Source organism: Gadus morhua, chromosome 5 (assembly GCF_902167405.1).
Source record: "Gadus morhua chromosome 5, gadMor3.0, whole genome shotgun sequence".
Taxonomy (NCBI): Eukaryota; Metazoa; Chordata; class Actinopteri; order Gadiformes; family Gadidae; genus Gadus; species Gadus morhua.
This window is the reverse complement of record NC_044052.1, coordinates 8139241-8151740: the sequence shown is the minus strand read 5'-3', so window position 1 is coordinate 8151740 and position 12500 is coordinate 8139241. Positions and strand designations below refer to the sequence as shown.

At 48.7% G+C, this 12500-nt stretch overlaps 1 protein-coding gene across 1 annotated transcript in view; it reads left to right on the top strand.

Moving 5' to 3' along the window:
- LOC115544035 (AT-rich interactive domain-containing protein 1B-like) overlaps nt 1-12500 on the top strand; it is a 175473-nt gene that overhangs the window by 53084 nt on the left and 109889 nt on the right. The window contains 1 exon segment of the mRNA XM_030356787.1: nt 5198-5302. Within this exon segment, the coding sequence (XP_030212647.1) occupies nt 5198-5302 (105 nt within the window).

Genomic DNA, 12500 nt, shown 5'->3' with positions numbered 1-12500 from the left:
GGAGAGGAAGAGAGAGATGGATGGATGGGAGACGGAACGTTTTAGTCATGTGATTTTGCTCTGGGTGGAGATCTCTTAGGTGGTGATGAAAATAAAGATGGATATTGGGTAATAAGATGGGGCCGGGATATTCAGACAAAGAAGGCGATGGAGGAGAAAAGGGGGGGGGGGAAACAGGAAAACGGTAAAGTACAAAAATAATGATGGATGGATTAAAAGGAGAACAGAGATAGCGATGAAGAAACGCAACAGCATGGCAATAGATACAAACACATTTAAATATATTTATTTGTATATATATTTATTGGTATTTATACATTGGGTTAATTATTTGCCAAAAGCAGTAATCATTGTGTTGATGTATTCTGGAAGTGCATTCAACCTCCGCGAGGACCCTCATCACAATAAGGTCTGCCCCTTATTTCACCGCGGCATGCCCCCGAACCGCTCGTGTCAGGCGTGCTCCGAGTCTGCCGGAGTGCCCTGGAGCAAGGCTGTCATCATTTTGTTTCCCGCTGGGTCCCGGTGGCTGTGCACAGCGGCGTTCCCGTGGATGTGCACGGTGCACGAGGATGGGGTTATTGATCTCCGTCGGCCTAAGTGCCTTCCCCATCTCGGTGTCTGTACATCGCAACACATTCGCCAGCCGCTCACTCAATCACGTCTAATATAACACCGGCTTTTCATACCGCTGTCTAATAGTGTCTAACTCGGTCTGATTCCCTGCGTTCCCTAATGTACTTCAAACAGCCGCCGTCAATACAGCCCCCCCCCTTCCTCCCCCGCATACCACTACACGGAGACGAGTTCTTTTGAAAAGCAAAGATGAGCAATGAGCGAGTGTGTGTGTGCGTTTCATTATGTGTGTGTCTGTCTGTGTGTGTGTCTGCCTAAGTGTGTGTGTGCGCTCGCGTGTGTGTGCGTTTGTGTGCGTGCGTGCGTGCTTGCGAATGTGTTTGTCGGTGTGTGTGCGTTTGTGTATGGGTGTGTGTGTGCGTGTGTGTGTGTGCGTGGTGGTCTGTGTGTGTGCGTGTGTAAAGGCTGGATTAGTTGTTGCCTCAGGCTTTAAGGTATGCAGTGCAGTATATTTCAGCTGCGACTAAATTAGCTGGGAAATGGGATTTTGAAACAATGGGTTTAGGATGAAAAAAAAAGAAGTGAAATGGAAATGAAAAGACACGCGTCCGGCCGCATTCCTCTGTTTGCTTCTGATGTTCACTGGTCTCTCTCTCCTTCTCCCTCCCTCTCTTTCTTTCTGATGTCTGTTTTCCTTTTACACACTGCCTCTCCCCATCTCTTCCGTCAATTTTATTTTTTTTCCTCTTGTGTTACGTATGTGTGTGTGTGTGTGTGTGTGTGTGTGTGTGTGTGTGTGTGTGTGTGTGTGTGTGTGTGTGTGTGTGTGTGTGGGGGGGGGGGGGGGGGTGTGGGGGGGTGTGTGTGTGTGTGTGGGGGGGGGGTGTCTGTCTGTCCATTGGTCCAATGATGTAATAGTGTGGTTGGGTAAACAGTAGTACACAGCTAGCCTCACTTTGAACCATTTAAAAAGGAAATCCCCTTGAGTACAAACACCCCCCCCATCCCCCCCCCCCACACACACACACACACACACACACACACACACACACACACACACACACACACACACACACAGACACACACACACACACACACACACACACACACACACACACACACACACACACACACACACACCACAACAAATGCAGACACACACACACACCACAAGGAATGTAAACACACACACACACACACACACACACACACACACACACACACACACACACACACACACACACACACACACACACACACACACACACACACACACAAGCTCATATGCCTGGGCAAATATTTGAGCTATGTCTGCAGCCACTCTGCTGTTGCCCCATATTCACTGTTTGTGTAGTTGTGTGTTGGCATGTGTATTTCCTGTTTGAGTGGCTCAAGTGTATGTGTGCACGTCCATGTGCAAGAGGGCTTAAGTTTGTGTGGTTTGGCGTTTTTTTAGCTTTGTGTGTGTGTGTGCGGGGTGCGCACGGTGCCAGTTTGTATTACAAATTAGTAAACGTTCCAGATGCCTACATCGCAAGTCACACACACACACACACACACACACACACACACACACACACACACACACACACACACACACACACACACACACACACACACACACACACACACACACACACACACACACACACTCTCTCTGTTACCCCAACCTGTATTCAACCACTGCAACATGTCTGAGTGAGTGAGTGTCTCTGTTTTGAATGTGTAATAAAAGCCTGGTGTCTTGGGCATGGGGCCATCCTCCCATTGATAAACACACAGGGAGAGTCGAGCACTCGCTGTGTGCTGAAGAGGGCAGCTGTGGCGCCACATCAGCGTGTCTACAGATAGTATGGATGTTGTCAAATGTCCCCCAGTGCATCAGGAGTCCTCAAGTATTGTGTTTAGACCTCAAGGCCAGGCTCTGGAAGTCAGGGTGACTATAGGAAACAGAAATGGGGCCTCACTGTCTCGTCTTGTGTTTCCTATGAATGTGAACGTGACTTGACAAGATTGTTATCTAAGAATATGAAACTATTTTATCAAAACATTTTGAAGTTGTCTCAAGACACTGACACGTGTGTGTGTGTGTGTGTGTGTGTGTGTGTGTGTGTGTGTGTGTGTGTGTGTGTGTGTGTGTGTGTGTGTGTGTGTGTGTGTGTGTGTGTGTGTGTGTGTGTGTGTATGTGTGTGTGTGTGTGTCTGAATTCTCAAATAGCCATACAAACTCAAATTTGGCTTGCTTGTGTAGAACATGCCAGTGTATGGAAGTATAGACATATATAAGTATGTACCAGAATATATTATTAACAAGTTTCTTAGGTAAGTTCTAAATGCAGATCCTTGTTTTCATTGCACTGATTAAAATAATTATACTGCATGGGCTATAGTTGCAGGTCAACAATCTGCATGAAATTCAAGGTGCTTTCAAACCTGAGCTCTTTCGCCCTTTTAATCGGACTGAGGAGTTTTTTCCTCTTAGGAACGGTTTTCTTTGGGTTTTTGTGACAGCAAGCATACTCTTGTGTGGAGCAAACCGACAAAGTTCTTCTGTTCGTTCGGTTCGCTTTCAGTGTGAACAATACCTGACCCAGCAATAGGGAGCCAGGAAATGAAGCGTTGTCACTTGAATATACAGTTTGCCGCAAACTAGAGATAATAAGTGTTGTGTTGAATGGTGAAAATGGACATCTTTTATTTACATGAAAACAAAACCAAAAGGAAAAAGAAAAAACGCTCACTGTTCCTCTATTATAATTGTCCACAACAAGAAAGCAAAGACGAGCTACCCGCTCGACAGCGTAACAAGTGTTAACATTGTTTTGTTCCTTTGACAAAGTCCAGTGTAAACCTTTAACACAGCCTCCAAGCTCACTGAATTCAGAAGGCAGATAAACAATCAGGCATTTCTTTATATATATATATATATATATATATATATATATATATATATATATATATATATATACATATATATATACACATATATGTATGTCTATGAATCTTTATATGTCTTTCTATATTTCTATACACATATATATATATATATATATATATATATATATATATAGAGAGAGAGAAAAATGGAGAGAGAAATACATCTATATATATATACATATATATATATATATATATATATATATATATAAATTCTTGGCTTGCATATCTATATTCGTGCTATATGCATGTATCTTATGCCTATGTGCGTTAGGTTTCGTGCATGCGTGTGTGTTTGTTGTGCGCTCGCGTGTGTGTGTGTGTGTGTGTGTGGGATCTCTCCTCTGCCAAGCTGATATTGGTTATCGCTAATCCTTTTCATTCAGAGCTACTTAACAAGTCACTATTGTGCTGCAGACGTGTAACATGATAGAGAGAAGACCTCTGTGTGGAATAGAGAAGAGAGAGAGAGAGAGAGAGAGGGTGAGAGAGAGAGAGAGAGAGAGAGAGAGAGAGAGAGAGAGAGAGAGAGAGAGAGAGAGAGAGAGAGAGAGAGAGAGAGAGAGAGAGAGAGAGAGAGAGAGAGAGAGAGAGAGAGAGAGGGCAACACCTCTGACAATGGAGAGAAAATTGGTTTACACTAGATAGGCTTGTGATTATGGAGGGAGGAAAATGACTGAGGTTGAACAATAGCGTGAGCCTGTGTGTGTGTGTGTGTGTGTGTGTGTGTGTGTGTGTGTGTGTGTGTGTGTGTGTGTGTGTGTGTGTGTGTGTGTGTGTGTGTGTGTGTGTGTGTGTGTGTTTGTGTGTGCACGCACAAGTGTCTGTTTAGAGTATAAGTGGCTGTGTAAATTCTGTGTAAATTAATTTGCGCCCTCGTGTGTGTGTGTGTGTGTATTTGTCCATGTGTACACGGCACGCATACATGCATGTGTGTGAGTGCCTGAGCTTTCTATGTTGTTGACTTTTTCTTCCCCACACATTTTATGGTGTACTTGTGTCAAGTGAGTATCCTTTGTGTGTTGTTTATAGCCATCTTCTTAGGGCTCTATTTACCTTGTTTACCTGCTTTCTTTGTTCATAGGCTTGTTAAAGCACAAAGGTTTTCGCTTGGCCTCCGATAAAAGAATGAAAAAAGATAGAATCCCACATACACACATACCTTGTTGCCTTGTGTCAGAAGCAATCGCACATTTAATGTCCAGAAATCAGGAGGTTACTGTCGAGGCAAGGCCATTCAGGATACAACCCTAGGTGGAGAATACCCACTGATATGTGGTTGCCCCCATCTCTGCAGGTGAATAAACTTCAACTCTTTTAAAGTATTTTGTTTGTCTGGATTGGGAGGTACTTACAAAAATGTCGTTTTTGATTGTCTCCATTTAATGAGTTGTTTGTTTGCTCACTGATGTGTTTATACTTTTATTTGCCTGCTGCTCTGACTCACATGGCCTCCCCCTTCTCTCTCTCTCTCTCCCTGTTTCTTTCTCTCCCACTCCCTCTCTGTTTCTCTCTCCCTCTGGCTCTCTCTCTCTCTCTCTCTCTCTCTCTCTCTCTCTCTCTCTCTCTCTCTCTCTCTCTCTCTCTCTCTCTCTCTCTCTCTCTCTCCCTCTCTCTCTCTCTCTCTCTCTCTCTCTCTCTCTCTCTCTCTCTCTCTCTCTCTCTCTCTCTCTCTCTCTCTCAGGAGACTCAACAGGAGAGTTACAGCAGCAGGGGCCCTGCCCCGGGGAACTCTGGGAAGGCCAACCATGAAGACGGTGTCCCCCAGGACCGCCCCTCCAGTCTGCCGGTGAGTGATTGACAGCTCTTCCCACACAGGACCACGCATCCCCACCCCGACTCAGAATACAGCACACAGCATGGCTGCATCCCCCTCGTAAGAATAATGCCGAAAGAAACGGAGAGACGCTGGAGAGAACCACCACAAAATGGCTTCCGTGCTGAAACACAGTCTCAGTCTCTTGTTTCCTCTGCTGCCTTTTTCTTTCCCCCTTTCCTGTTGAAACAACGACGCATTCTCCCTCGCTGTGTCTCATGGGCTGGCCCAGAGCACTGCCAATCAGTTTGTCTTGACAATCAAACGCCTGGAATCACAGCCCGGGCGCCCACCCCTTCGGTTTCTTCTCCCAGGGCAGACCTCCATAAGAGCTGTCATCTCAGAGCTTATGTCCATATTCACACGTCGCAGCGCTGCTTTGACGCCGCCACGGGGAACAGGGCGTGTTCAATTAGTCTGGTATGCTGGAAGACGCACGCACACCGAGGCGCGCAGGTCTCTGATGCTCGGATAAGCACACACGCACTCACGCACACAAGCACACACACACACACACACACACACACACACACACACACACACACACACACACACACACACACACACACACACACACACACACACACACACACATATGCAATCACATGCATGCACTGCATACATATCTAGAGGCTCTGCAATGCATTGTATGGCTCAAGGCCTGCTCCATGGGCACATGGCCTTCTTTGAGCAGTTTTGGATGACTTCTTGATCCCAGTGATCCAGACGCCTTACCTATTGATGACATGTCCTGCAATCAGGAAGTAGGTACCTTCCCTTGGAGGGCCACATCAAATAGATATCGGAGATAATTTGTTCCTTTAGCTGTTTTGTTTTTAAGCTTTTTTTTAAGCTTTTAAGCTTTTGGCCTAGATGCTATTGCACACACACACTTTAACCAGGATCGATGAACTCTAAGTGCTTTATATCTCATTGCAATTTGATCAGGATGACATCTACAGTATGTTATATATATTCATGTTTTTTTTTGTCTTTTATTTATTTATTTAATGTGTATTGACTGTTGACTACTGTTTGCAAACCAAATTGCCCCTTGGGGTCAATAAAGACCATCCCATCCTATCCTATGTGGCACATCCAAAACCAAAACAATGCAATCAGATACAACATTATATAATCCATGAACCCAAACCCCTCCCCTGAAAACGCTCTCGCGCGGCGACGCCCCGCCGTGGGCAGTGACACGCTCGTGTGTTCCGCCGCCGTCGCCGGGTCCGTGCCGACTGTACGGTTTGAGTCTCGCGGAGACGGGGGCGTCGCCGCAGAGCATCGCGCTCCGCGCTCCGTTTGAACTCCTGACAGGAGCGAGCGCGTGTCAAACGGGATCTGAAGATGGGCTCTCCGCGTGGCTCCTAATATCCCCTCGTACCCCCCGCCGCCTCGTCCCTGTTGTTCCCCCGCCCCCCCCCCCACACCGCCGGTCTCCCCCGCCCGCCGCACGCCGGGTCACGGCGCCTCCTCAGCTTTCACTTTAAGCTCTCTCTATGTGTTCTCTGTCTCTCTCTCCGTGTCTATTCCTCTCACTTTCTCTTCACCGCTTTATACGCAGCCTTGGAACTATCAACCGTGAAAGCCCCCCCCCCCGCGCAGGCGCGCACACACCCCGTGCGCACGCATGCACACGCATACTCTCGCCCACTCAAACACACACAAGCACACACCAACGCACACGCAAACACAATCACGCACACCCACCCAATCACTCACACACACACACACACCGACTTGTTCCAAAAGGAGAGCAAAGTGGCGCAATTTGTCGCTGTGTGTTTTTGCGGGTGCAGCGGTGAAGGAAAGCCAGGGGCCCCCGAGTGGTAGTGGGGGCCGATCTCTATTTGAACCACGCCGGGGCCGCTTTAATCCCACCGCTCGGCCCCTGGGGCGCGGCGTGTGCCTTCACATCCTGTTGCACTCGCACGGCTCACAGAGATCCTAATCGCCAGCGAGGTTTGATGGGCGTTTGGGGAGCAGGAGAGGGAGAGAGAGGGAGAGAGAGAGAGAGAGAGAGAGAGAGAGAGAGAGAGAGAGAGAGAGAGAGAGAGAGAGAGAGAGAGAGAGAGAGAGAGAGAGAGAGAGAGAGAGAAGGAGAGAGAGAGAAGGAGAGAGAGAGAGAGAGGTGAGCGAGACCAAACAACAGAGAGGGAATGAGAGAGAGATTGAGAGTCACTCTGCCATGCTTTACCAGCGAGCAAGCTGTCACGGCAGAGATGTAATGTTTTCTACTCCCCCCCCCCTCTCTCTATCTGGCGTTTGATGTCAGATCTGAAGCGGCCGTCATTTTTTTCCCCTCTTTTCTTCTTCTTTATCTTCTTCTTCCCCTCTCTTCTCTCTTCTCCCGTTCTCTCCGTGGGAAGGGAAGGGCGTGGGTCGGCGGTGTGCCACGGCGTTGTTTTGGGATGCGTCTGTCGTGTGATGTGGCGCGGGGTTTGAAGGCACACCAAAGAGCCGAGAGGGGCTTTGGTTTCCTATCACTAAAACACTCCTCAGTGGGCCTCAGGGCCCTTTCAAAATGTAATGGACTGGGAAATGAGTATCAAATAATAACATCTCATTTCCACTTTTACAGTCAGCCGATCATTGATTTGGGGATTGATAAATTGAGGGATTGATGAGTGAGTGAGTGCAGAGCGCGTGCTATCATTCACCACTGTTTAGCTTCCGAGCGGCTGATAGCGCCGCGAAGCGCTAGGGGGTTTATAAGGGCTGCCGTTAGCACACATTAGCCGCGGCTCAGCATTAGCATTGTCATTGTTAGCGTCAGCAACCAGGCAACCGGCCCACCCCGGGCTCTGCCCTATTATAGGAGCCGCTAGGTTGTGCTCCGGCCCGACCCCAACCCCCCCCTCCCCGGCATGCCTGTTCTTGCAGTCCCACGGCGAGGCGAGGAGCCAGAGAAGTGCCACCTCTGTTCCAGTCAGTGCATGTTGGGTCTCGCTCCCCGGGCATCCCCCCCCCCCCCCGCTCCCCACACACACACACACTCTGACAGGCTGCCAAGCTCCCGCTCCACTACCGTCCGCTGGGACACGGGACAAGAGGGCCAGCCATGTGGAAAGACACAGAGGGGTGAGGGAAAGAGAGGGAGGGAGGGAGGGAGAGAGAGAGAGAGAGAGAGAGAGAGAGAGAGAGAGAGAGAGAGAGAGAGAGAGAGAGAGAGAGAGAGAGAGAGAGAGAGAGAGAGAGAGAGAGAGAGAGAGAGAGAGAGAGAGAGAGATGGAAGTGGGGGAACACATGACAGACATGGCTCGGGTTGAGTAGGACAGACACCGCGAGAGAAGGAGAGAGAAAGAGAGAAATGGGGGTTTGAGGAGGTGAAGCGAAACATGGTTATCTTTTTGTCACTTGTTTAGGGGGGCTGCATTCAAGCTGTGGTGCTCCAGTGGTGTCGTGTCTGTCACACACACAGACGCACACACACGCTCACAAGTGTACACGCTTACACTCATAGACACACACACACACACACGGCACACATGTGCAAAGCATTTTCACAGACACAAAACAGATGCTTGCATGAATTCTATGTTTCTCTTTCGGTGACCATTTATCCTACGTTCTTTCGTTTTTAAACCCACAAGCACAAAAATATGAACTCTTTCTTCTACAATGTATTCAATGTTCGCTCAACGTCTCTCTCTCTCTCTCTCTCTCTCTCTCTCTCTCTCTCTCTCTCTCTCTCTCTCGCACTCTCTCTCTGTCACCTTGCCCTCCCATGTTCTCCCAGTGTCAGGTCATCCATGATTGACAGGGCACAGCTGGAAACAAGGGCAGGCCGAACCCACCCATCCAACACACACAACCACACACACACACTCTTAATTGTGTACTCAAGCAGAGCATGTCAATCACACTGCCCACAATTGGTACTCTCTGTCTCCCTCTTCTTCTCTGGGCTATTTTAGAATATTCATGGCGGGTCCGAGGGAGGCAGAAAGACAGACAGACAGCCAGGCAGACAGGCTGGCGGTCGGACAGACGCACGGAAAGGGGAAAAGAGAATCGCAGAGAGCTCGAGCGAACAGGCAGTCAGACAGTCGGAGAGGCAGAAGGGCGCACGGATATAAAGAGAGGAAGAGAGAGGCAGGGTAGAGACAGACAGACTGGCCAGTACTCGGACGGGCAGACTGCCGGGCTGCAGCCCCGAGTGATGTGTCATGGAGCCTGGGCGACTGTCTGTGACATGGCCCTGGACACCACCATGTTTGGGCAGGGAGGAGACGGACCAGGGAGAAGGAGAGATCAGGGAGGGGGGGAGAGGGAGACGGCAAGGCGGAAAACCAGCAAGGAGGAATATAAATAAAAGACTGGAGAGAGCTGGGGAGTCGGGGAGACATAGTTTAAGAGTGTGTGTCTGTGTATGTGTCTGTGTATGTGTCTGTCCATGTGTGTGTCTGTGCATATGTATTTGAGTGCATGCGTGTGCGTTTGTGTTTGTGCATGTATGTGTTTATGCACGGGTGTGAATGTGTGTGTGGACATTTCACCCTTCTGTTTATTCTTAGCACTGGCCCGAACACTGGAAGCTAGATCTTAGCGTCGCTGCGGCGCACACAGGCTCCGGGGTGCTTCAGCTGTACAGGAATCACCAACAGCAGCCAGGGACCCGTGGCGATGCCACTGCGTATAGCGCCTCGCTAACATTAATGTGGGCCTCCATCACAGTTGCTTTCTTCCAATGGCTTCAAACAGCTATATTCCAAAAAGCAATTCTAAGCCCTTAAATAGACAAAGACACACTCTACAAGCACCCCTCCTTGGGCCATTCAACCATCAAAATTATATTATTAGTTCAACCAATGGACCAACAAAAAACCAATAGAGTAACAAAGCACAATACTTAAGATTGCCACGCTGATCAAACATGGGGGTTTCTTTGGTTGGGATAAAGCCTCAGTAATGTGCATCAATTAATCATCATGTTTGCCTCGAAGAAACTAGTTTGATCCTGTAGATTAAGCATACTGACCATTTTGAAGGAAATGTGAATGCCATTTTCAGTTTAATATCAGAGATTGGTTTTATTTTGATCCGATGGTTGTTTCCCCAAATGTGTTTTAAATGTAGATTTATTTATGTTTTCGTTAGGTGTGGCCTTCATTATTATTTTTTTCAAATCAAGCACTATACCAGTGGACATACATATACCAGTCGACATTCATATTTAATTCATACACAACATACATTTAAATGTACATTTAAAATTTAATGTAACATTTTGTGAAATGAAATGTAATTTCCGACCGCATCTCTTATGTGCACAGACACACACACACACACACACACACACACACACACACACACACACACTCAGCATGACGTGGGCGTTAGACAAACACACACGCTGCATCTTTTACGCCGGCAGATTACAGCAGCCCTGGCTGGCTTAACCTTTGACCCGCTCTACCTGGGACCAGCATATCATGACACAGCTCTTGTAAAACACAGACACGCTGGATCGCCCGCGGGTCGCTCATTCGCCCCCTCATGAATGATTTAGCTCTTGCTCACACACAGGCACACACACACACACACACACACACACACACACACACACACACACACACACACACACACACATGCACCGCGCTGAACCCTGGAACTAGCTCCACTCTGGCTCTTTTTTACCCGACTGATGACTTACACACAGGAAGTACATATTACCCATGCTGAAGGGGGCGGTGGCTGAGTGTATGTGTATGTGGGCTTGTGTGTAAGCGTGTTTGTGCGTGCCTTCGTGCGTGCGTGCGCACGATCCTGCCAGTGTTGTGAAACAGAGTACGACGAACCAGGTTAAGAAAGTAAGGGTCCGGTTTCACTGACACAGTGGACATACACACACATTTCCCCCAGCGCCCCTACACCCCCCAACTCTACAACCCCCACCCTCTCAGACACACACAACTGATTAAGCAGTCGAAAACCAGGACAATGCAGGGAGGGAGGGAGGGCTGGAGGGAGACTTAGTGGGCCTTCATTAACAAAGCAACAGCACACTAGAAACTGGATTCCCGTGTAAACCTCTTGTGAAATCAAGGGCAAGGTGTGTGTGTGTGTGTGTCTGTGTGTGTGTGTGTGCGTGTGAGTGTGTGTGCTTATATGCGTGCACCTGTCTGTGCATGTGTGTGTGTGTGTGTGTGTGTGTGTGTGTGTGTGTGTGTACTTGAAACAGCAATCAGCCTGCACTGAGGCAGAGCAACGGTGGGTGTGTTTCGGTTGCAACACAGAAACCTCTCCACCCACCTCTCCTCCACCCACCTCCCCCTCTCCCCTCCACCCACCTCCCCCTCTCCCCTCCATCCCCCTCTCTCCTCCACCCACCTCCCCCTCTCCCCTCCACCCACCTCCCCCTCTCCCCTCCACCCACCTCCCCCTCTCCCCTCCACCCACCTCTCCCCTCCACCGACTTCTCCCCTCCACCCAACCTCCGGCCTCCCATTCGTCCTCGGCTGGAGAGGTGGAGGTGTTGGTGGTGGTGGAGGTGGGGCACAGGTCCTCCAGAGGGACGGGGCTGTAGTAGTCCACGACCTGCCTAGTGTCGCCCCCAAAATAAAAGACGGGTGGTGTTGAGTTAAGTGGAGTTTAATTGATCGATGAACGGAATCTGAAACCGTCTCCATTTATATTAATAAAAGGGGAGATAATCCTGACGATAATTGACTATAGAGCCCAAAGCAGGCGACCGTGTCAGCACACGCGTGAAATAATGTTTGAATTTGTGTCCCAGATAGACGTAATCCCAGAGTGGAGCGTGTGAGCAGCACAGCCCCCCGACATTCGCTCTGCATGAGCTTCGCGCCCTTAAAAACAATTTAATTCTATTTGTTTTATGGAATAGCATAATTATTTTTCCTGTGCTCTGGGCTGAACAATAATAATGACAACGATGATAATAATGAAAATAATTATAATAGGGCAGACGATATTAGTATGAATCATGATAATAAGAATGATCCTAAAATCACTGTGGTACCAGAAATAAACCGCTGGAACCCCGTGGAGCAAGCGCAGCGCGCCCTGGGGCCTGCTGGGAAGGCGTCATGCTGGCCGCCGTGGCCATAAGAACCGTAACCTTTCTCTGGGAGGACCCTCCAGCTCGACCCAGTGTCGCCCCACGCTCTAACAGGGACATCTAGCTGGTCCTATTGACGGC